General features: G+C 29.3%; 1 protein-coding gene across 19 annotated transcripts in view; it reads left to right on the top strand.

The window, feature by feature from the left end:
• LOC124428728 (patronin) overlaps positions 1-26,812 on the top strand; it is a 46,588-nt gene extending 19,776 nt beyond the window's left edge. For 7 of the 19 annotated variants that reach the window (XM_046973125.1, XM_046973126.1, XM_046973124.1 and 4 more), the window contains 25 exons: positions 6,379-6,474; positions 10,347-10,562; positions 10,694-11,148; positions 11,243-11,358; positions 12,377-12,487; positions 14,305-14,386; positions 14,479-14,698; positions 14,855-15,365; positions 15,474-15,640; positions 17,345-17,521; positions 18,759-18,892; positions 19,012-19,165; positions 19,239-19,434; positions 19,514-19,743; positions 19,830-20,004; positions 20,087-20,367; positions 20,492-20,788; positions 20,879-21,115; positions 21,262-21,439; positions 22,236-22,355; positions 23,520-23,615; positions 24,064-24,162; positions 25,739-25,972; positions 26,134-26,416; positions 26,572-26,812. In XM_046973125.1, the coding sequence (XP_046829081.1) occupies positions 6,379-6,474; positions 10,347-10,562; positions 10,694-11,148; positions 11,243-11,358; positions 12,377-12,487; positions 14,305-14,386; positions 14,479-14,698; positions 14,855-15,365; positions 15,474-15,640; positions 17,345-17,521; positions 18,759-18,892; positions 19,012-19,165; positions 19,239-19,434; positions 19,514-19,743; positions 19,830-20,004; positions 20,087-20,367; positions 20,492-20,788; positions 20,879-21,115; positions 21,262-21,439; positions 22,236-22,355; positions 23,520-23,615; positions 24,064-24,162; positions 25,739-25,972; positions 26,134-26,416; positions 26,572-26,716 (5,010 nt within the window). In that variant the 3' untranslated portion in view covers positions 26,717-26,812. The other 12 variants (XM_046973128.1, XM_046973137.1, XM_046973133.1 and 9 more) reach the window with 12 other exon arrangements.
• Positions 26,813-27,119: the final 307 nt, after the last annotated feature.

Raw genomic sequence — 27,119 nt, 5'->3', positions numbered from 1 at the left:
CTCCAAGTAACGAGGACTATCCAGTAACGTTGACTCTCTAAACTAGGAAATTAGATATTTTAATAACCTTTATTCCACGTTTCCAGTAAAAAAAAAAAAATAAAATAAAATAAAATAAAATAAAAAATAAAAAAAGAAAAATCTAATCATTATTTTATCAAAAATATAGAAAAATAAGAGAGAGAGATAGAGAGAGATAAAGAAAAGAAAAGTTTTTTGAGATATATACCAAGTATGCGAACGGGTTATGGAAATTGTAATGTGTTTCACGTTAATTAGATTTTTTTTTCTTTTTTCTTTTTTTTTTTTTCCTTCCTTATCAATTATTGCACCTATAAAATTAGCAAATATGTATATATAATACATAAATATGTTATTCCTTCGGTATGTCGCATTGCGTATGCGTCTAATACGCATTTATTAGAGACGCTATCTAGTACGGATCCTTGATACGACACTATGGTCAGGGCCATTGCCACTTTATGTAGGTGAAAATTATCTGGAATTCAATCTGGCCTCGCTCTTTTGTCCAATCATTTCGCATAATAAAGATATATATTTATCTATTTTTGATTCGACATAACGATTAACGAGAAAGAGAGAAAGAGGAGGGGTGGGAAAGTGGAGAAAAGATGGGAGAGAGAAAAAAATGGAACATTAGAAATGAAAAATATTTTTTGTAATCATTAAATAAATCAGTTTGATTTTTCATTCCTATATATATATATATATATATATATATATATATATATATATATAAATTTATATATATATATATATAAATATATATAATATATATATTTCTATATATATTTATATATATATATATAAATTCAATTGCGGTTTGTCTTTCGTTTTCAATTATTATTTTTTATTTGATTTATTTTATTTTTCTTCTTTTTTTTTTATTGATCATTAAAAAAGTAATGAATGATAAAAAGAGATAGAAGATTAAAAGTGAAAATAATATTGTAAATTATTTATCAAAATTGATTTATTTTATTTATTCGTAGTATTGAAACTTGATAATTCTTGTTCTTCCATATGTGTGTGTATATATATATATATATATTTAGGAAGAGAAGGAAATCCGTTTCGTCGACGACGGGAAGTCATCTTCAGTTTTGTTTGACTTGGCATAGGAAACTCTGCGAAAAGCCGTACAAAAGCGAGCAGAGATAAAGAGAGAAAGGAGAGATAATGTTTCTCTATTTCTCTCTCTCTCTTTCTTCGATTTCAACTCGTTCACTCCCCTTTCTCTTTATTCTTCTCTTTTATTCTTTCTCTTGTTCTTCACACTCCTCGTAAATCGGTGAACCTTCGAGACGTACCATGCATGCCTCCTTTCCTTTTTGCTTTGATCTTCGGCCTTCCTCGCGGACCAAGTGCATACAAGCGTTTTATTTTTCTTCCTATCGTGCCATAGTATCTCTCTCTCTCTCTCTCTCTCTCTTTCTCTCTGTGTATATATGTATATATGTGTAAAAAAAAAAGAGAGAGAGAGAGAGAGAGAGAGAGAAATGTACGTGTTGAAACCATTTATTTTGAAACGCTATCTTCTACTAAGAAGTAGAAGAGAAAGAGAGAGAGAGAGAGAGAGAGAGAGAGAGAAATAGAGATAAGGGATGAAAGATATTTTTAAAATTCGTACGATTATATAATGGATTATTTATGTATTTATTATTTGATTTATTGATGATCATTATGTATTTATTTATTGATTTATTTATTTTCCTTTTTTAGTCGATAATAGATTTATTCTAACTTCCGTATACAATTTTTTTTCTTCTTCCTTTTTTTTTTTTAATTATTTCGAACGCGCAACGAGATGATATTTGATATATTATTTTTTATTTATTCATTCAATTTCTTTTCTCTCTTCGTTGAATTTTCTCATTTCTTTTTTCTCTTCTTTTTTTCTTCTTCTTCTTCTTCGTATTTTTTTTTCTTTTTCTTTTTCTTTTTCTTTTTTTTTTTTTTTTTTTTTTTTAAGAAAGTAAAAAATGAGTGTCCTCGCAACTTCCGAGTTCTCTCGAGCGCACGCGTCGACAGATAAAAGGCGAGAACGGTGTTCTCGAGGATGCACCAAAAAAGGAAACGAGAGAGATCCCGTCCTCGCGGGTCTCTCGTAATGGTTCTTACGAGAAGAGTCAGTCCATCGATGCGTTGCTTTTGCTGCTGTTGCTGTTGCTGTTGCTGTTAGGTCCCACCTTATTTTCTATCATACTCTGTACGATGCAATCTACCAACCTACTCGACAGACAGAGATAGAGACAGAGAGAGAGAGAGAGAGAGAGAGAGAGAGAGAGAGAGAGAGAGAGAAGTTTGCTTGGAAGTCGAGTCACTTAGCGTTTTACCTAGAAAGTGCATACATATGTGTACATGTCGTGTCTGGAAAATTTCTGAGTTTGACATATTTATTTATCATTAGATTTCAAGGTTTCATTTTTTGTTTTTTGTTTTTTTTTTCTTTTTTCTTATCTTTTTTTTTTTGTTTCTTTTTCTTTTGTATTTTTGATCTTCTTAATCAACAACGATTGATTTCATCTCAAAATTAGAACTTTGAATTCTATCGAATGATAAAATTATCGATACAATTTTATTTCATTTTATTTTATTTTATTTTACACACACACGCACACACACACATATTAGGAAATAAATCTAGAAAGTTCATTATCATCATAGTTCTCTTTCTATTCTTTCGTATATGAAATATAATACTTACGTATGTATCTAAATTATTTCATAAATTTTTTTTTTCATTTCTAAAATATATATATATATATATATATAAAATTACTTCGTATTTTTATCTTTAGGAAAAAAAAAATGAGTAAAAAAAGTTTAGAGAACATTGAAAGAGATGAAACCTCTTTCTCGATCTCTCTATCTCTCTCTATCTCTCTCTTTCTCTCTCTGGTACATTTCGATGCACTTTGTGTTTCCTTTCTTCGTTCTACATACCGGGTGTCCCTACGTAATATTTATCACCGCGATCTCTCTCTTTCTCTTTCTCCGACACGAACGGGTATTTTTCTGAACTATGCCACGTTATGTGGGCAGTGTCCATGGCCGGAATCCATATTAAGAACTTCTACCGTTACGCCGTTGATTATTACGAGAGTTTGCATTGTGTCTACCCTAAGAGACGCGAGACTGTCCATTAATTAAAGCGAAAGGACGCAAAGAAGGAGGGCGTATGGTGTTATCTATGGAAAAAATCATCTCTACTTCCCATTTTAAATATCCTCACATTACTTTCATGGATCGTTAAATCATTTTATTGATATACATTAACATAGTTTTTCTTACAATTTTTTTTTTTTCGTTTCTCTTTCTTTCTTTCTTTCATCCTTTTTCTTCCTTTTTTTTATTTTTTTTATTTTTTTTTTTTTTATTTTTCTTTCTCTTACCTTCTATCGAATATTTTATCGTTGTCACCTTAAATGCAAGCTAATTTGATTTTCTTTTTGTTTGTGGACGCTTTTTTTTCTTTCTTTCTTTCTTTCTTTTTTCTCCGTCATGGACAATTTATCGAACTATTTTTCATTGCAAATTTATTTCATTGTAAAATATCTATTTTCTCTTTTATTTACGATTTTCTTCCTTGAGAAAGATTAAAATCGTCGGTGAACATTTTGAATAGGACAATTCACTAGTGAATGATTATCAAAGATTAGCAGCTCGAAACCTCTCTGCTCGATCGAGCGAATCCATTTTATGTACTCGTAATGCAATATGTATTCCATGTCTTCTTACGTACACGTACATACATACATACATACATATATACATACATACACACATACATACATACATAGACTCTGTTTAAGCTATGACCTGGCATCTTTTTATAGACAAGAAGCCACGCGTATATAAAAGCACCGCTGCTTGCGGCTTGGACGTGCGCACGTGCGTTGCATTCCGCGTGCGACGCTTAAACGCGCTTCTTCCTAACATCATGCGGGACAATTTTCTTAAAGCATGTACGACATAGATTTTTCCACGTGTTTTTATATTAAAACCGTAATATCTAAACGAGCCTAATTACTTTAAAAGGATATGTAACATCGTATCTCTATGTATGTTATGTATATTTCTTTTATTTTTTTTTTTTATCCGTATAAATGGGCGCGTCACTCTTTAGTCGATATTAAAAAAGAAAAAAAAAGAAGATAAATAAATTCGAAGCAATAATTGTTTTTCAGATCGTAAAAAAGAAAAGTTTATAGATTTGTAGTTTTATAATTTGAAAAGGAAGGGGAGAAAAACATTAGTCCTTAAAAGATGTCGAAAAAAAAGGGATCGATTTTATTTTTCTTTCTTCTTTTTTTTTTTTTCTTTTTTTTCCAAATCACCTAGTAACTTTTATCACCGCCCTGTATTTAATATTTTTTGCATTCTATAAAATTAGATATTTTTAACGAGTCGTACTCTGTATATCTCGAGATTTTTCGAAGAATCTCAGTAGATTTCTTTCTTTATCCCAAGGAGTCGATAAAGGGGGCCATTGAGAATATCTCAGACTCTGTCTTCGAAGAAAGGCGAGAAGGAACATCTCCTTTCCGTTGCAATCTTCTATTCTCTGGGGAGACTGTAAATCGCGTTTTATTGTATATATCCTCGGATCTCGAGTTTCCTCGAAATCCGAATGGCTTTGTATTACGAACGAGAAAAGGGAAGATGAATTTCTTTTTTTTCTCTCTTTTTTTTTTTCCTTTTTCTTCATTCTCTTTCCTGAATCAAATGCTCCAAATAAAAATATAAATTGTTCCTTAACAATTTTTATTTTTTTACTTAGGAATTATTACATACAAAATTATTAAATATGATATATATATATATAATGTAACATATATATAAATTAATAACATAATATATATATATATAATTTAATATAGATATAAATTATTAGGTATATAATTATTACATAAAAAAAAATAATAATAATATCTGTTATTGTTACATATGATAGTTACGTATAAATTTAATTACATATTACAATATAACATATTCTACATAAATTATATAAAAAGAAATACTATTACGAAGTATGAATATATTGAAACTTTTAATCAAAGGAAGGATACATGTTTCTCACGAATTCAATTAAAAGTATTGCTCACGTGTCTGGAATGTAAGCGACGCGATAGAATGAAAGAAGTTCTTCATTCTCAAAAGAAAGTTGGTAAATGGTGGGTGGAAGTATTACCGTAGAAATAGGAAGATTTTCCCTTTATTTAGGGCCACATATATATTTTGAAGGATGACGACGTTTAATGGCTAGCGAACAAGCGTTGCTCGATAACAATGATTGTTGGGACTTCGCTGACCTCTTTTAAAACGTTAGAGATCCCCAGAGTCTCTTTTCTACCATTCTTCACGGTAAACTATATCCACCAATAATGAAAACTTTTCTATAAACCATAAAAAATTCGTCGAAAGTAATGATTAAAAAAAAAAAAAAAAAAAAGAAAAAGAAAAATTAATTATCTCCGGATTAGAATTTATTTCTAATCAATTTGAAAACGTCAAATTGCAATTTTATTAACGAAATACTTACCTGTTAACAAAAATCTATATATATATATATATATATATATATATATATATATTGTAAGGACACACGAAATTACAATACAGGATCAAAAGTTCTTAATTACATTTTAATAATCAATTGCTCTATATATATATATATATATTTTTTTTTTTCATTTTCATTTTCGAAACATTTTTAAATACTAATTTCTTCTTTATTTTTTCTTCCCCCGCCCCCCTCTTCCCGCCCAATTGTAAAATTACAAGAGGTTAATCAAAATCGTAAAAAAAAAAAAAAAAAAAAACAGAAAGAAAGAGAAAAAAAAGAAGAATAAAATAATTGATATTTAATATCGTTTAGGAACTTTTGATCCGTCCTGTAGTTAGTCCCTTTCTCTTTCGATAAGTTCTCGCAGCATCCTTTTGGTCCATAGTGGGAGGAGTAAGGGGAGGTACGAAAAAGTCTGTCTCAAGTGGCACGATAGAGAGAGCTTCTTATCTCTTTCTCTTATAATATATGCGTTAAAAGACACGAAGGGGATATGTGATAGGGTGTAATGAAGAGATAACAAAAGTGGTTCTTGATAACAAAGTTACTATTATTTATCAATTTGTATATATGTATGTATGTATGTATGTGACGATAAAATACTATGATATTCTTTTAGTTATTACTTATATGTTCTATATATAATACTATTTATATTCTATATGATAGTATATGAACATACATATACACATACATACATGTTTTAATTAACAATATTTCTTTTTATATGTGTATATATATATATATCTATATATATCTATATGTGTGTGTATGTATATATATTTCAGGCTAAACAACGTGCCTCCGTGAAATGGCTCCTATCGAAGGCATACAACAATCGAGTACCAGACAACCTTCGCGAGCCGTATTATCGTGATCACGAGGTAAACGATATCTTTATTCTTTTCTTTTTTTTTTCTTTTCTCTTCTCTTCTCTTCTTTTTTTTCTCTCTCTCTCTCTTTTTTTTTCTTCCTTTTTATTTTTTACTCACTTTAAACAACATACTTCGAGAAGTTTATTTTCGATTTAGAGATTGTTTTATTTTAACTATTCCAAGTGGTTGATCATTTATTTGTAAATCTCTTTGTAATCGTTTTTTTTTTTTTTTTTTTTTTTTTTTTTTTTTTTTTTTTTAAAAAGTTATTTTTATCGACTAACTCTCTCTCAACCCAGCCCCCTCCCCCCTCTCTCTATACATATAGCTAAAAAGTGTTAAATCGATCTACCTTTTGTTTATTTTTTTTTTTTTTTCCTTTGATAAAAACTTTTTTTAAGTTATCTAATGATCGGATTAAATTTAACTACATTAAATTAATCGAATTTCTTTTGTTTATATCCGCGCGCGTTTCTACGTTATTTGTTTAATAATGAAAAGATCAAATTTTAACAAGTTATTCGGGATGAAAAGAATACTTTGGATCGAAGAAAAGTAAAATTAAAGAAGAAACAAAAAGTGAAAAATTAAAAATTAAAATGAAAATTTTTTCAGTTTGAGATATCTTATTTTGCTTATAGTTCAGAGTATAAGATTCTTTTAATCTTTTTTTTTTTTTTTTCTTTTTTTTTTTCTTTTAGAAAATAAATTGTAGAAACGTTGGCCGCATATATATATATATATATATATATATATATATATATATATATATATATACATGCGTGTGCGCGTGAGTCCACCATTTCTGATCGTTGATCCAATTAAGTCTCAATCGTATTACTCGTCGATCGTCTTATATATTCCGTTGTCTTTTCTATCGTGTTAACAGTGAAACGTAAAACGTCGACTTGTACTCACAATTTTTATTATTATTATTTCAAGTTAAAACTTATCAAAATTTATCGGATATTATAGAAAATCTATTTTTCTTTTTCTTTATTTTTATTTTCTTATTTTCATTGAACGACCTGTACAGGCGACCGATAATTATTAATGTGATTTAATTGCAAATCATTTGTGAGACATTAAACAGATTGTAAAAAAAATAATCATATGCAAATGTGTTATTATTAAAAAAGTTGTTTTTTTTTTTATTATGCTAAAAGAATTATTTTTCGTCAAATAATTAATCAATAAGTATAATTAATTATTTTCTAATTGTCGTTATTATAGAAAAATAATTTTTAATTAATTCGTGTCAAAAAGATTAAAAATATCACAAAAAGAAGAATAGAAAAAAGAAAAAAAAAGAAAAAAGAAATAAAAATATTCGACTTTAGATCACTTTCATAATCATTGGCTTGTATATAATATACATATATTATTCATTCATATATACGTGTCATACATAGTGTTACACGTCTAATATGTTGTATTTATTGGATTTATCATCGTCTCGTTGTCTTAAGGTCAGAAGTATTTATTTAGAAATGTATTATTACACTTTCTTCTCTCTCTCTTTTTCTTTTTCTCTCCTTCCCTCCCCCCTCTCTCTTTCTCTTTCATTCCATATTACTGAAATATTGAAGTTTCGAAATCAACCTCATCATTTCCTTACCATTAATTATTTCCCTAATTACTCGAAGATTGTATTTCGTTTCTCGAAAATATCTTCACTTCTTTAGAATCTTTCTCAAATGAAAGTTCAAACTCTCCCACGAAGAATCGACTCTCTGAACTTCATGGAACATTAATTCTCAATTCTCCTATTGTCTATAGGGTGTACACAAATTATACGGATTATTCATAAATAAATGGATTTATCCCTTTATATTTCAGCAATTTAATAATTATTTCAATCGAGTGAAATTAACGTGCGTGTGTGTATGTGTGTGTGAGAGAGAGAGAGAGAGAAAGAGAAAAATAATTTTTTTTCTTTATCGTTAGAAACCTCATGCATTTATTTATTGATTTATAAATTCGTGTTTTCATTGAAACTATCCAATGAAGAATAATTATAATACATATGATCGTTAAGATCATTTACGGACACCCTGTATATATCCTGTGGGTTTTATTTTCCTCCCCCTTTTTTTTTTCCTTTTATTTTTTATTGGTAAACGAAGTTTTATATATATATATATATATATATATATATATATTTATTTTTTTTCTTTTTATCGTGCTATAATAAATCAAGAAAAAGTTTCAAAACAATGTAACATTCTTCCTTCTATTGTTTCAATTGCTTCGCAAGAGGTAAAGTTCTAATGCGTTGATGATTATAGTTCGACTCTTAAGAGGTAAGAGGATCCTTGCTGATCTCCAGGAGGTCGTTATCACATTGCAGCTATCTTTCTTTCCCCCTTTCTCTCTCTCTCTCTCTCTCTCTCTCTCTCTCTCTCTCTTTCTCATTCACCTGCGAGAAAGAGAGCCGAGCATCGTCCGATAATTGATCGTCTTCTGACTATTTCTCTTCTCTCTCTCTCTCTCTCTCTCTCTCTCTCTCTCTCTCTCTCTCTCTCTCTCTCTCTCTCTCTTTCTCTCTCTCTATTTCTTCTTTCTTTTTGTTCATCGTTTCTCTGTACACCCCCCCCCCCCCCCCCCAGAGTTTGCACCAGAGAAATTTTATATACATAGATAGAAAACGAATCGATTGGAATGTAAATTCTCCTCGTTTTAAATTCATCGTAGATCAAAGGGAATACGTTAATTATTTCTTGCACATTCTCTCTCTCTCTCTCTCTCTCTCTCTCTCTCTCTCTTTCTTTTACCTTGGTGCTGGGCAGTAGAAGATAAAGATTCGCATTATTTATCTTTATTTATTCTCGTGATTGCACTAGAATTTTTGCCTCTTTTTCTTTTTCATTTTTCTTATTTCTTTCTTTCTTTTTTTTTAAACTGGTTTTCTTTTTTTATCTTTGTCTAATTAATGGAAATATTTTGTGTTGATTATAGAGAATGTGATATGACACTTGAGAAATCGTATGCATTGATTCAATTATGTATAATATTGGATTATGTAGATTATGAATGTATAAAAATGTCGTTGAGTATGGACTCGATAAGATCGTGCGATCTACATAAATTTCAATGATAAATAACAATAACAATTTATTACACAAATCGTTCCACAGATTTCAAAGTAATCGCATATTCTCGAGATATTAATTATTTTCGTCACATAATTATTAGATATAATATAATTACTTACAATATCGGATACAAGAATGAATCTATATAGATCGTAAACGATCTAATGAAGATGTGATTCGATAAAATCATTTGATATATATATATATATATATATATATATATATAAATTTCAAATGGATAAATATAATTTATTATTATCATTTGTGAGAGAATAAAAACATATTCTAGAGATATTTCGTAAGAGTATAATGTATTTCCGTTTCATGAGTAGAAGAAGAATTCTTCGTCGAATTTTTTCGTGTCTTTTATTTTCAGGCCGGATATTACGGTCTCCAGTTAATATTTATTCTTCGGTCACGATGTCTATTCTCCTCAGATGTTCCCCTTTTTATGCTGTGGTCGTACAGGGTGTCTTGTCGTGTCGTGTCGTGTCGATGAATCCTGCAGTATTGTGTTTCATTCAGTCACACGGAGACCGTGTGCGGTATACGGATCGATAGTTCAGCGCAGATTTTGTATTTTCACTTTCTTCATCTTGCAATTCCGTTCATGAGAATTTCTAGAATGAGAATTATCAAAGTCAACCCGTCGTCATCTTCTTTTTCTTTCTATTTTACGTTTGAATTTTATTCCCTTTCTCTCTCTCTCTCTCTCTCTCTCTTTCTCTATCTATCTCTTTGTCTATCTCTTTTTGGGTATTAATATTTAACTTTTTTTTTTTCTAGGATCAAGAACATTTGAAGCCACAAATCGTCCATGCACTCTCTAATGCAGAACTCTATTGTCTCGCTTTGGCGAACATTTATTCTGATCCCAATTATCACAATCAGAATCATTGCGGTATATTGCAAGCACTGGCAAGAAAGGGCGTGAACGTTGCCGAATCTAACAATACTCAGCTCACCGAAACGATTCTCATTCAAAATTCACCAATTAAAATGGTAAAGAAATAATATGATATTATCAATAATAATAATAATATAATTTATTATTATTGAATAATTATTAAATAATTATTATTTATTATTGTTCCATAATATTACTATATAGTTTATTTTTGTTACAATTATAGTCTGCGCATATGGCTGTGATAGAAGGCTTGATGGCCTTATACGCGAAAGAAGTGGTAACTGGTGATCGTGTTGTCTCGGCAATACGTAGATTCGATCCCCAAGCCAATGTAGAAGTACCAAATGATCACGAGAAAGGACTTTTACTTTGGATAACCCACGCTTCGCACGCTCTAATCGCAAAAATTCAAACAGAGGAAGGTGCCGGTGATAAGACAAGATTACCAGAACTGCCAGCAGCTAAAGATTTCCAATCTCTTTGCGATGGCGTTGGACTCGCAGCCGTCGTTGCCTTTTATTGTCCTGGCGAATTAAATTGGATGGACATCAGGGTGTCTAAAAGACCTTCTGTTGCTGATGCCTTGCACAATCTTTCATTGGTGCATACATTTTGTATCAGATGCTTACCCTACTCTATTTTCCATATGCAGCCTGAAGATGTTACGTATATGAGAGGGTAAGTTACTTTTAAAATGTGTTTTATAAATAAACAAACAAATATATATATATATATATATATATTTTTTTTTTTTTTAAATATCATTTGACAGATCCATGAAGCCGAATTTGGTCGTCTTTCTGGCGGACATGTACAACGTTTTGGAAATTCATCCGGCTAAATGTGTACGATATCCTGGCGAGGAAAGGGCAATGCAATTCTTGGATGGTACGTGACGTTCAATGAATAATCGTACATGATTTCCCTATGGATATACTTCCTATTTGGAAAGATTCGTTCGATCATGTTGACAGCCTACCCCTATATTGATACAGCACTATGGGGTTAAATCAGCCCCAGTGTATATCTCTTGGTGGTGGAATTAATTGTTAAAATTTTTTGGTGAAGGCTGGCATACATATTATATCGGACTTACCCGTTCTATAATTTGTGTTATTATACTTTTCTTTTCCATGGAATTCCATTGCTATTGCAGGCAATTTACATTCTATAAATGTCATTTTTTTATCTCTAATAATAATAATAATAATAATAATAATAATAATAATAATAATAATAATATTAATATTAATATTAATAAAACAATAATAATAATACATAATCTATGTGTATATATATATATATATGTGTGCGGGCGTATACATGTATATATAAATATACATACATACATACATACATACATAAATACATGCTTATATATATATATATATATATATATATATATATATATATATGAAAACTTTGAGAGAGAAGAATTGCCTGCAATTGGATTGGTATCACGCTTTTTATCAGTGTCAATACACACACTCGTCCCAGCCTCGAGAACCAGATCCTCAGCAATGACTAATGTGTATTTATTTAATTAATTTGGTACTTTGTAAACAGAAAAGAGAAAGAGAGAGAGAGGGAGAGAGAGAGAGAGAGAGAGAGAGAGAGAGAGAGAGAGAAAATGTAAATGAAAAAAAAAAGATATATATATATATATATATGAAAAAAGAAAAATAAAAAAAGAGAGAAAGAAAAGAAGGGGAAAAAAAAATCAAGTCCTTCACAATAGTACTTAATATACAACTGTAATACATACTCGTATTTCCATATATTTCTATGGCATAATCTTCTTGATGCTTGACAACAACGCTATCCTCCTCGCCTTCTTCTTTCGTCAACTTCCGGTTGCCAATGAACCAATACTGTGTGTGTGCGGGTGACGGGCAAATCTGTGCAGCGTGCCCGCGCAATAGTCATGGCGTAGCTCATAAAAGAAGTCTACCACAGTCTATAGCTCCGATACCTGATCTGAGAAGCAACCTCTCCGTATCCGCGCCAGGCTTCACAGGTACCCACACGTTACCAAACCAATCATCAACTAGGTGGTCTCTTCTCTTGTGAATCGCGTTTCGCAGACTGACATGTTTTCACATATATATATATGAGAAAATATTAAGGGATCCAAGATTATATCGGAAGGATTTCTCCCTTTTTATCACACACGTCCACGTTATAATAATACCTTTACGTCGTTCTAATATTTATACAATGTACATTTCTCACGTTCACTTGTCATTCGTATACTTTTCAATGTGGATCAGATCGGTATATATATATATAGCTTGTCTTTGTCGAGCACAACAACACAACAACAACAACAACAAAATAAATATATATATATATATATCTATATTTATATAATATATTGCTTTTTTGCTATGACTGAATTTTATTGTACATAAAATAGATATTTAATATATATATATATATATATGTATATATTTATATTTGTGTGTTTGAAGCACTTTTGCAGATTAATATTCGCTTTCGTCGATGTTACAAAAACGTCTTGACACACACAAATTAGGGAAATCTATGATGATACGAGTGAATAAATTCCCGTCTAATGTGAATAGAATTCCATAGTGTATTTTCGTCAGTCATACAAATGCGTTTTGCATTGAAAAAAAACGTATATATATCTCAAGCATTTATATCTATAGTATCTTATTATATCTGTACATAAGTACAGGTATTAGGAGCGCACTGCTTGTTACTAATCCATAACTATGTGCATAACATCTGATCATTGTCATAAAGTGTAGCAATCCCCTTCAACATGATTGCATGTAAATAACATATATGTCCCGCGATGAACATATTTCTATATGTGCGGCAATGGCTGCTGCTTGCATTCGCTTCGAATTCTATTTATTTTGCATGAGGTTGAGAGACGTCTACTACTATATTATATATATATAACATAGCGCCCAGAAGTGGAGGAAATTTAGGAGATTCATTAAAATAATAATAATAATAATATTAATAATAATAATAATAATAATAATAATAATAATAATAATAATAATAATAATAATAATAATGATGATGATAATAATAATGATAATAATGATAATCTACTCCATATTCAGTTAGTATGTTTGTTTTGCGATGTATATTGTGTATATGTATATGTGTTACTTATGATTTTATATATATGTATATGTATATATATATTATATATAAGCAACCTATATTATATATAAGCAATATATATATATATGTATATGTATATATATATATATATATCATTTTTAATCATCTCACATTCCTTTTTCCTTATTTTAATTTGATTTATTTTCAGAATCGTGAATACATTAGAATAATGATCCAGTATTTGCTAGTTATTAGATTGTAGTTATTAATTACATTATAATTTTATATAAACATCTACATTATAATTGTATGATATAAGCTTTTATTTTCTACGATGATTTTTCAATTGTTCACTTTTGCATAGGTTTCTATTTTTTCTGCTTTAAGGGATCATGATTCTTCTCCCATTATATCTTTTGCCTTTTAATATCGTTAGAATTTAATATTGAGTGGTGTTTATTCTCTTTTAAGTTAGCCATCCAAATTTCATACATTTTAGCTTAAATAATATGATATGTATGTGTATATATATATATATATATATATATATATATATATATATATATATATGCGTATATATACAGAATTGATTTATTATATTCATCTTATTTCTTTTTCCCTTTTTGTTATTTTTCTTATGTATTTAGATATATTTGGGATTTCGTATGTTATCTCTTATTATAAATAACACGTATCATAAAATCGTCCTTTTTAATTGTTTTTTTCTAGTTGCAAAAAGCGTGCCATCCAGTACTGTAAAGAAGTCACAATCTTTGCAACAAACTGCCGAGAGCCATTCTTATGACGATAGGTACGCGCGCAATAAAAACGATGAACTTTTGTGAAATCTCGAAGATCATTCATTTCTTTTATTTATTCGTATAAATAAATTGATTATTACAGAAGGGCCGGTAGCGAGGAAAGTTTCATAGTACATCGTGGAAAAGGTATTCCTACTTTGAGCTCTGTGGCTGATGAAAAAACTATTGGTAGAGCGGAAGCAGCTGGACGACCAAGTAATTGGGAAGATCAGAGAAGAACTTCTTATGCCGGCCGTCGATCTAGACGTAATAGTGTTACTGATGATTCTCAATTAACTATTGAAAATTTTGGTGGATCTCAGGTAAGCTTCTCGGCTCCAGTAATTTTGGATTTTAGAAAAAGAAAAAAAAAAAATAAAAAAAAAAAAAAATAAAAAAAAAAGAAAAAAGAAAGAAAGAAAAGAAAAGAAAAGAAAGAAAAAAAATACGGATTACACTATGGAAGATTTTTTACGCAGGATAATTTACATAACTTTGGTAGAAATCCGGATAAGGAAGTAGGAGTGTATACTGGTAAAAGAAGTACCGCCGAACCAACTCTTCCTGCACGTTCAAGCGTTCAGGATGTTTATGGAAGTGGTGTTCAACATATACTCGCTGATAATGGTTATAACAATGAAGAACCATCCAGGTTGAGAAGACAAGCATCAAATTCTAGCTTGGATAATGTTGCACTCAAGAGCATTTTACATTCCAGTGAAAATGATAATAACGATGGTAATACAACTAAATTATCAAGTTTTTCAAACCTCAGTAAACAGAGTATGGAAAAGGGGATCAATCTCACTTATACTGATCAAGAAAGAGATGATAACTCTACAAAATCTAATGTATCCAGTAAAAAGTATGGTCAAAGTAATGGAAATGGAATTGCAGAGAAAAAGACTACATTTGCGACATTACCAAATACGACAACATGGCAACAACAAAGTACGCAGCATTCTCAACAGATAGAACATCAGTCAATCGGTAAGATTTTGTTGTAATATAAAGCGTATATTGTTTTGTGTAAGTATAAAAATTAATTTTTTTTTCCCCTGTTTTTTTTTTTTTTTTTTGCTTTTTTTTTGTGATTAGACGAAAATGGTGGTAACACTGTAATGGCCTCGCAGTTAAATAATATTAGATTAAAGTTAGAAGAAAAACGTCGTCATATTGAAAATGAAAAAAGAAGAATGGAAGTCGTTATGTCAAAGCAACGACAAAAAGTTGGAAAAGCTGCTTTTCTACAAGCGGTTACAAAGGTATATTATTAAAATGATATTTGATTAATTTTTAAATTCATCGATAACATTATGTTTTTAATTTAATCACGATCGTTTCAATTTTAGACAATGACTATTAATGATTTCTTTCAACCTCCGTAATCATAGTTACCTACAAATTTGCATATTACATTCTACACTATATATAATTTATTTATTTAAAACAGAACATTATACGTAGACATGAATCGATGATTCATTTCGAAATTTAGGCACGGGTGTTTAGTATAGATCAATGCATATAGATATAATTAAGAAAAATTTTAGTGTTTCTTTTTCTTCGTCACTTTGTCATCCTATATTTGTGTTGTGCATATCGCATATTATAACATTATCGCATACATATATGTATGTATTATATAGTATTATAAGCATAGTCAAATCATTCGTCAATCATTCTATTTTCAAACAATGAATATTTAATAATTATTATGAATCAAAGAATCATTTTAAAGTTTGTGAAGAATACAATGATTGACATGGAATGATTCATTAAGTTTTAATGCTGTTTGTAGATTTTTTTTTTCTTTTTATTTTTTTTTTTTTTTTAATCATATTGTATATTGTACAATCTAGAAGTATTTTTTTTTTCTTTTTTTTTTCTTTTTTTTTTTTTTTTTAATGTATTAACAAAAAAATATAAGCTTGGAGTATATACATAACTATTTGGTTAAGGTAAAAAAGCTGCACATCTTTTTCACTAATTATTTCATTTACATTTCATTCTCTTTATATTTTATAGATTTTCAATCTAATTTTTTATTCATATAATTTGCTTCAGCAATACGATTTATTTCTTTTCCATTTCTCTCTGCATTTTTGTCAAATAATTATTATTGATATTAATAATAATATTATTTTTAATACTATTCTTTTTCTCATCTTTCAGCTGTTCATGGTGGTAAGTGCATATTGATGCACATTGATCTTTTTTTTTTTTTTTTTTTTCTTTTTAATATATATATATAGCAAGGTTTAAAATTTATATTCATTTTGTTATTTTAGTATTATTGCTTTTATGAATTATTTTTTTAATTAATAATTTCTACGTAAAACATTTGAAACAAAAATATGAACTTGTGAGATATGCATTGTTTTATTTTATTTTATTTATTTTTTTTTTTCCCCCTTAAGGTGCTGGTATGCATGTTTGAATTATTTATTATTGATGTATATATAATTGAGAGAGATGAAGTCAAGCATTTTATTTATATACTTAGTCAATTATAATAGAAATATCGACATAAAACATTTATTGACACAATATAAATCATTTGCGCTTAGAAATATTGCAATGATACAGATTACAAATGCTATTAACGTGATAAAATTATTATGAATTTTACAAATGAAATTTTTTTTTTTTTTATACATATATATATATATATTGTGTTAAATTTATCTTTAGTTGGAGCCATCGCATTGTGTTAATTGCCCTTTTCTATGTATAAAATATTTTTCAAAGGAAATTTAGAGAGTTTGTGCACATGTAGTAAATTAGCTATAAAAAAGAAAACAAAAAAAAAATATATATATATGATTTGCAAGAACTTTTATTAAATAAGCTTTGGCTCTTAATGCTTGAACGTAAAATTTGGTTATGGACACACTCTTCCATGGTGTACGGTGGTTGGTGGCGGACTCTGAGTACTTAACAAGGCACGCTGGTTGGGCTGGTTGCAGGGTAAGGTAAAGTCTCCTTCCTCGTCAACATCTGGGGGGGACAGTCCGGAAGAAATTGGTCCCCCCACCCCAGTAACCTCTGCATCTTCGGGGGAGACCCCAACAAGTGTATCTGAGGCCATTCCTGTACCCCAACAACCCTCTCAAGAAAAACCACAGAGACCCTTCTCTCTCAAGGTACGATACTACATAAAAGATTTCTCTCCAGGCAGGAACTTGGAAAATGTAATGCAGCAATACATTTTTTTTCTCTCTTTTTTTTTTTTTTTTTTTTTTTAACAATTAATATGTGCTTTTGTATGGCTTCAAAATATCAATCCAATTGTATTTTTATTTTTTCTTATGCATAGTATAGTAAATGAATCTAATAAAAAAATAATTCATTATTACAGTTCTCATTGTCATCATTTAAAAATAATAAAAAGGGAGCAAAAAATAAAAAATTAAGCCAAAAGTTTCTTAAGCGGCGTATGATTGCTTTTTATATTACTTCTTAGTAGAGAACGTTCACTTTTTTTTTTTTGTTTTTTATAACAATCGAATTAATTATTTATGCTTTTAGATGATAATAATAGTGAGTATTCGAGGAAAACGAAACAATACAAATATATTTTAATTATGAATATTATAACAATTCTCCTTTTCCCCTATACCATTTTTAAATTTCATGAATTGTGAAGTGCATGATGCAGTACTAAACACTCTTGAGAAAATGTTGTATGCTACTCACAAGCATATTTTTATTGATATTGATTATTTTCTGTTTACTCTTTTGCATTTTTATTTTAACATTAACAAAAGGATAACTTATGGGTTGTGTGCGTATGTTGTTCATATGAATGTTCTGTATATGATTTCTTTTTCCTTTTTTTTTTTTTTTCCTATTCTTTTTTGTATTTTCTTTCCTTTGCTTTTATATAATTTATGCCACAATGGCACTTTTTAATCTAGAAATTTTATCACTGATTTTATTATTTATTTATTTATTTATTTATATATTTAGATTTAATTGTGTTATAATTATTGTTGTGTTTTATACAGTAATATGAAACATTGATAAATGTGATATATTTTAGCAGATCTTTAACTACGAGTATCGTCATCTATTTTTTTTTTTTTTTTTTTTTTTTTTTTTTTTTTTTTTTTTTTTTTTTTTTTTTTTTTTTTTTTTTTTTTTTTTAAGAATACAATACAATAAATGATCTTCAATGTAAATTTGTAATATTTCAAGTTTGTTATTTTTTATTATATTTTATAGTGAATTTACAACATTAAACATTGTAATTTTATATATATATATATATATATATAATTTATTATATAATAATAATTCACTCTTTTATATAATAGATTATTCAGAGAATTATCTATGATATCGCGAAGAAATTATATAAAATTATAATGATATATGCAGGAAATCAGCGAAGATGTTCGAGATGTAGAGCATAAATGGTTGGAGCAGGATGGAAACGCACCCTTTATTGAAACAAGACGTACTCCGGACATAGAAAACATGGATTTAGAACAGTATCATCAATCTATATCACTGTTAGTATTTGATATATATATATATACACATTTGAATTATATATATATATATATAATCCTATATGTTACAATTGTGTTTATAAAAATGTAATTATTATTAACATATATTTTTAATATAGAATGAATAACAGCCTCAGTGAGATACAAGCTGATATACAACGTTTAGCTAATCAACAAAATCAAATACAACAACAGCACTTAATGACACAGCATCAACAACAAATGCAACAACAATTGCAACAATTGCAAAGCCTTAGTCAGCAGCATATACAAGTAAGATATTTTTTTTTTTTTTGTTGGATAAATTTCTTTCTTCTTCTTAATTTGAAATATTTTCATTTTTTAGTCCTATGGTATGCCTCCGATGAGTACATTAAATCCGAGAATACAAGATTCTCAACAGTCACAGTTTTATTTGCACGATCAACCACAATTACAAAGGAGAACATGGGGACAACCACCGCCAAGTCAAAATTTAGCTAACGAAATGAATGTTGGATATCAACAATCTATTGATTCACGATTCAATCCACAATCCACTGGTAAATCTCTTAGTCATCCATATATTACTTATCATTTTATTATTCAATACCTTATTGAAATATTTCCAATAATTTATAGCTTATCAACAAGATATGCGTTTATATCAAGATACAAGAAGTTGGAATACTCATCCATCACAACAAAAAGGTTTTGTATTTCATGAAACATCTCAAGAGCCAAGGTATCTTAATGGTGATCATAGTCTTTGTAATAATCAAATGAATCAGCCTGTTTCAACTTATCCAACGTCTGCATCACTTTTTAATCAAACTGCATCAACGACTGCTAGTCCACAACATCGTAATGCCGTAAGATTATTTTATTGATTGGAATATAAAAGAAAATATTAGAGCGAATAATAATTATATTTATTTATATATTTTACGGGTTATAGATTCATCGAATAAGTCAGTTAATGAGCGAAAGTCCAGAATCTAAAAGGCCGACTATACATCATATTCCAATGACATGTGAAAGTCCAACTGAAAAAAGGCAATGTGCAACTTTACATACTCCTGTTCCAGCTCCACCTGTTGATGATATGAAACCACAGAATATATCGTTCATTGGTTAATACATATATTTATATATCAATTGAATAAATAAAATGATTGTATTAATACATCTTTAATCTGAGATAATAATTTTTAGGGAACGACGATGAGGTCGTAGAAAGTATACGTGGTTTGCATATTACTTCAGGGAGTCGAACATACAGGATACCATCTCCAACCAGGCCTTCGATATCACGAAATTCTTTTCAACCTCATCCATCCCTCAGAGAAGCAACACCATCTCCTTCGAGAACCCCAGAAGTTACACCCCTTGATCCTACAGATGCCGGTGAAAAGGGTTTCTACATTTCATTTGATAACGATGTGCCTAAGAAGCCAAAACCAACTCTTAGAGTTAAAAGAACATCTCCTAAGAAGGTAATTATTCTAATAATATTTTTAAAAAATTGATAAAACCTGATTTGTGTCCCAAGCATTGAAAAAAAAAATATATATATATATATATATGTCTCCGTTATTACATACAACAATTATTTTCTAGGAAAGAAACGTGTCTTCTTATATAGAACACGAAGATTTCGGGGTACGTACAGAATCACCACCTGTTAGTGTCACAGAAAGACAAAAACTATTGGAAGCACAGAGAGATTTTGAAAGAGAAAGGCAACGTCAGGCCGAAAAGAGAGAATTTCATAGACAAGAAATAAGAGATAGAGAATTACAAAATGAAATATATAGAGAACGTCAAAGAGAAAGGCAACGTGATAGTAGTACGGAAGGTCGTCAATCTAGTAGTGCTGGTTTAGTTATTGGAAAACAATTAACAAATCCTGATCCAGTGAGTCTGTGTTTATAAATGATATAAAAAAAAAAAATAAATAAATGTATAATTGATGATAATTTATTGTTACATATCTAATATTTTTAGAATTCATTAGACGAAATGGAAAGAAAGAAGGAACGTATAATGTTACTGTCGCTACAGAGAAGACAACAGCAAGAAGAAATGAAAGAAAGAAAGGAAGCCGAAGCTCAAGCACGTAGAGAACAAGAGAAATTAAAAGCAGAAGAGAGAGCACGTAAGAAGGAAGAGGAAAGACAGAGGAGAGCTAATATTTTAGAACAATATAAAGTTAAGAAAGCTATTGAGGAAGCGGAAAGAGAAGTAAGCATTCAATAAAATTATACTTTTGCTGATAATGATGATTATTACTTTGTTGACGTTTTTTTTTTTCTTTCTTTTTTTTATATATATATATATATATATATATATATATATATATATATATCGTATACCTGTTCGATCTTTAGGGAAAAGTCATTGACAAGGAATTATTGAATGCAATAAAACCAACCAAATTACGTAATAAGACTGCAACGACGCGTCCACGACCAAAGACAATTCATGTAGACGCTGGTACGGAATTGGATTCTGGAGCTCTTACGCCTAGTCGTGGAAAGAAAGGTTCTTCCTCTAATTTGAGTACAGGTAGGTTTGATTATACAACTGCATCACGATTGTTACTTAATTGTTTCTTCAAGTCATTCGTTGTTCTTTTTTTTTTTTCTTCTATTTTTCTTTTTTTTTTTTTTTCTTCCTTTTTTTTTTTTTAGAGGAGATGAGATTATGTATAAAATACATAGATGGTCAGAATGAATGTATTCGTTGATAGAATCATTTGTTGATAAAAAGAATATCTTTCCAATTTGTATCCTAATGAATTTATACATACTCGAATCTCTGATAATATAGTATAATCAATGTTGCAACATGTGTAATTCACCCATATCATTGTAATAATCTAATAATAGTAACAATATCTTAATGTTGTAATGTTGCATATTTAGTCTTTGCATGGCGAAGATTCGAATAAGAGATATATTTGATTCTTTTTTTTTTTTTTTTTGCAAGGTCAATTTTGTATTTTTGTTTGTTTGTTTTTTCTTTTTCTTTTTCTTTTTCTTTTTTTTTTTTTTTTTTTTGTGGTATTTTGATTATAATTATACTCACGAGTAATATCACCCAGTCACGTGTTCACGACGCTACAAATTTTCTTATATGTGCTACCACGTTACGCTACAGTTGATAGCGTAATAATATCATTAGATATTCATTAGATATTCATTAGATATTCGTGTAAAATAATTAATCACAATTGTATAGATCTTTTTTTTTTTTTTTTGTAATGACATATATATACATATATACATATACTGTCAAAGCGAAACTAGAGTAGCAAAAGAAAATTCTAGCTGATTGTTGTGCACTAACACACTTACTATAGCGTCGCTGACTTCCCCAACGATGAGGCGAGACTACTACCGAGGCTCGCAGGACAGTCTTACTGCTGCTCATCTTGATGATCGACGTTCCGGCCCCCTTTATCGGGGCGGCAGCCTCAGGGGTATGCACTACACACACTCCACTCCCATTAACTAAATAAGTAGCACCAAAGAAATCTCTCAATATATATAACTATGGCACTTTTCAATTGAAAGATAAATATTTTCTAATGACTTATTCATAAAAAAAAAAAAAAAAGAAAGAAAAAAAAACAAGAAAAGAAAGAAAATTGTTGATTATAAGATTACAATGTTTTAATCAAGATTTATTATTTACAACGTTAAGAGTATAAATAAGATTTTATATATATATATATATATATATATATATATATATATATATGCCTTTTTAATAATAATAAACAAAAAGATTTTTAAATACACAGATAAAATAATATTCTACAAAAGGATATACTTCACAACATAAACAATATCAGGGATACATATAATTATATACACATATATATATATATATATATATATATATATATATATATGTGTGTATGATGTGTATATATGTATATATTACACTTATTCCTTGTAGTATATAATACATATAATAGTTTTTACTTTAACCATATTGACAATGTCTCTTAATAGATAGTATTAGATAATATTTAATACTATATTATCTAATGATAATTATATATTTATTTCCATCGATGTTAATAATACGATACGATTAAATTAATTATTTAATCAAAATCGTAATGGTTAGAAATTAAAGTCGAATTTATGAAATAATTAATCAATATGCGGTATCTATGAGTAAGACGGAGAGTTACTTAAGAGAAATGACTTACATCGACGAACTACTTCGTAGAATTAAATTCAATTATGAACCATTACTCCAAACTAATGATTGAACGACTAATTTAATTGTTAATTGAATGAATTATTATTGGGCTAACATTGTATGTAGTTAATGAGTTGTTTGAATTTGTTTTTGTTCTTTTTTTTTGTTTTTGTTTTCTTTTTTCTTTTTTTTTTTTTTTTTGTTTTTCTTTTTTTCTTTTTGTTGTCACTGCACTCTACTTTTTTTTTTTTTTTTTTTTTTTTTTTTTTTTTTCCCTTTATATATTATCGTGCATGCTTAGAGATTGTTTTTTGAATATATCTATATTGGTAAATATATCTATATTGTAGTTAAAGTTGTTATATTAGTTTATATTCGTAAATTTGTATCATTAATGAACTCGATTGTAATAGCGCTATCCCTATTTTAGTATCTTCCGTAGATTCACCCGATGATGGTAGAGGTTCATCACCCTGTCGAAGCGTTAAACAACTTGGAAGACGTGGTTCCTACAAAACATCAAGAGGTGGGTTTAATATCGTTTATAGAAAGAATGCTTAAATGATGTTTTTTCTTAAACGTTTTGCTTGACGAAAGTAGATTCATTGCAGGATGTAAATCTATCTATCACTGGTATGGGCGCCTACGTATAAATCTTACAAATGTTTGAACGTTTTATTAGACTTATTTAATTATTATTCTCCAAATGACTCTGAACAAGGTTATTTGAGGGGTATGAATTTATTTTTAAGTAGCGCCTTTCGTAGTAGTTATATATATTTCAGTTGGAACGCAACATTATTCTGCACCAATACTGCACCGGCTACTTGAGTTTTCGATATTCCCAGCGGACATGGCTCGTAGTTAGACTCATCTCCCCTGATGCAATGACGTACGATTGAAGCATCCCCTACTATTAATCCCCGATCGTACATGGCGTTAAGTGTAACAAGGTAAACGTTGCATTATTGCAGATGTGCAGGAGCCTCAGCAACAGGTTAGAGGCAGGCCTAAATACCCGACTTACCAAAACTTTAAGGGAAGAAAATCTAATTCCTTGATGAATTTGTGTGGTAAGAAGCACCAAGTGACTTGGAATATCGTTAAATCTCCCCTCCCCCCTTTTTTCTCTATCATGTGCAAAAGTCTTAAATGTCCTACACGCCGTTCTAATTTTTATGTAGGCAATAGCAATTACACGTATATATGTAGTAGCATGGTGGCAGATTGGAGCACAAGTGGCAATGATATTCATATACACACAAACACACACATATATATACACCCGCGCGCGTGCGAGTAGCCATGTTTCTTTTTTTTTCTTCTTGTGTGCCGTCAAAGTTTCACCAATATTATCATTTACTTTCCTTCCTTTGTGATTTAACGAATTCTTCTATATGATTTTCAATGTTTATAATAAATTGATCGATCAGTATTGAAGATTTTATTGATCTTTTTATATCGGTGTAACTTTGACCATTTCATTCATAAGATATTTCATTTGCTATTGTAGATAATTTTCAGTTGAGGCTTCTTGGGCTTATTGTTGTACAGCATTTGGTTATGGGTACATGTCTCTCTTCAGTGTCTTTTCAGATTATTGTTGGTGGCTCCAGTTCCCATTAAAAAAAGAAAAAACCTCTCACTTTGACTCACATACTGAGTCCTGTATCATATCAATTATCCCATCACATTTTCTCAGATATATATTTGTTTATACCATTCCTATTTGTTTTTTTTTTTTATTTCCAGGTGTTATTATGATACTAAAAGTATAGCAAATTCATGAAATGTTTTAGCTTCGAATAATAATTATTAGATTAGTATTTCGATCATTCCTTGCTTTTATGCTTTATAAATCGAAGCGTTTATGAATTTGGTATACATACCTTATCTGTCTAATGTTGTAAATAAACAAACAAAAAATAGAATATCAGCAATCAAAGTTTCGCTATAAGTGAAATTTTGAATGTTAAATAAAAAATTTTAAAAATCAATAAATTATAGGTTGAATTCGAAAGTTAAGAAAAAACAAAACAAAAAAAAAAACGTTCGCTAGTTAATCAATTAATATACCCCAGATAAAATTAGTACTTTAGAATAAATGCAGTAGTTTTGTTTGTTAACAATTTATTATTGAAAAGAAAAAGTGTGAAGATCATATAGTATATAATTTAAGAGCTTTTTTTATAAATGTTAAGCGATTTTTCTATATATTGGACGCAAGCTTATGAAGATGGATATTTTTGAAGTGAGCAGGTTATCAATCACTCTCTCGTAAGTCTAACAAGTGACTAATATCTTTTGAATTTACTAAGAACTAACAGTTCAAAGACTTTATCAAGTTCTTATTCCGTATTCTTTCTCGCTTGGATGGGTCAACAAGAATAATAATAATAATAATAATAATAATAATAATTATAATAATAATAATAATAGTAATAGAAATAATAATAATAATATTAATATATTAATAATAATAATAATAATAAAAATAATAATAATAATAATAATAATAATAAAGGCTCTCTCTGACAATTTATAAGTGACAGTTCACTTTGTTTTTCTGTTTCAATATGGATAATCTACGTATGTCCGTATTTTTCTATCATTTATTTCTATCTTCATACGTCGAGCTTGCGTTCACAGGTTCGAGTAGTGATCAAGACGGTATGATGTGTCGGTACACAGATACGGATAGCGGATTGGGTCGAGCAACACCACCTAGACGTGCACCTAGTCCTGGTATGGGAAGTATGAGACATCTTCCATCACCATCGGGTCCTGGATCCTTACCACCTGGTCTGATGACGAAAAGAAGAGTCTTTGACGATGGTAGCAGCGATATCAGCAGTACACCGAGTTCGATGATGGATTATAGTGGTAAATTTAATAAAAAAAAAAAAAAAAAAAAAAAAAAAAAAAAAAATACTTTGATGGTCGATTTTTCTTTTTTATTTTATTTTATTTTATTTATTTTTTTTTTGTTTTTTGTTTTTTAACAAACTTTTATTATAAAAAAATTTGTGTATCTTATTTTAAAGGTCCAAGATTGTATAAACAACCTACAACTAAATCGAACCGTGGTATTATGTTGAATGCTGTTGAATATTGCGTGTTTCCTGGTACAGTAAATAAAGAAGCCAAGAGAAAGGTTTTAGATGAAATAGCCAGATCGGAAAGCAAACATTTCCTCATATTGTTCCGAGATGCTGGTTGTCAGTTCCGTGCTCTCTACTCTTACTGTCCAGATCGAGAAGAAGTATCGAAGTTGTATGGTACTGGACCTAAACAAGTCTTCGATAAAATGTTTGATAAGTTCTTTAAGTAAATATCCTGTTTATTTTTCAAAAAAAAAAAAAAAAAAAAAAAAAGAAAAAAAAAGAAAAAAAAACAATACAATACTGTTGTTATTCAGAAATTTTATTATAAAGGAGTAATATTTTTTGTTTTCATTACAAAAAAAATAATTATTCTTTTAGATATAATTCTGGAGGGAAGTGTTTCTCCCAGGTTCACACAAAGCATCTTACAGTAACCATAGATGCCTTTACGATACACGACAGTCTTTGGCAAGGTAAAAAAGTGAATTTACCAAACAAAAAGAACATGCCTCTCGTCATATAGTTTTACACAAGTGTCACTCTTAACATTATGCTACCATATGCCCTTCGTTATTTATAGTTACTATTTTAATACAGGCCCATATTAAATTAATGCAAACGTTGCGTTCTTAGTCAATTTTATAAGGACACCCGATGGATCGGTGCTGACTCGATTATTAATTATGTTACGTTAGTTGTGCGATTATCCCAAGATTTTCTGTGGGATTTTTTTTTTCTTTTTCTTTCTCTCTCTCTCTCTCTCTCTCTCTCTCTCTCTCTCTCTCTCTCTCTCTCTCTCTCTTGCTTTTATAAGATCGCACGAATTATATTTTTAAACGAACAACGTCATTAGAATTTTTCTTCACTAACTTTTCTCATTCTCTCTTTTATTTTTCATTTCCTATCTTTCTTTCTTTTTTTTTTTT

Source organism: Vespa crabro, chromosome 13, assembly GCF_910589235.1.
Source record: "Vespa crabro chromosome 13, iyVesCrab1.2, whole genome shotgun sequence".
NCBI classification, from domain to species: domain Eukaryota; kingdom Metazoa; phylum Arthropoda; class Insecta; order Hymenoptera; family Vespidae; genus Vespa; species Vespa crabro.
The sequence above is the reverse complement of the archived record's forward strand: the minus strand, read 5'-3'. Positions and strand labels throughout refer to the sequence as shown.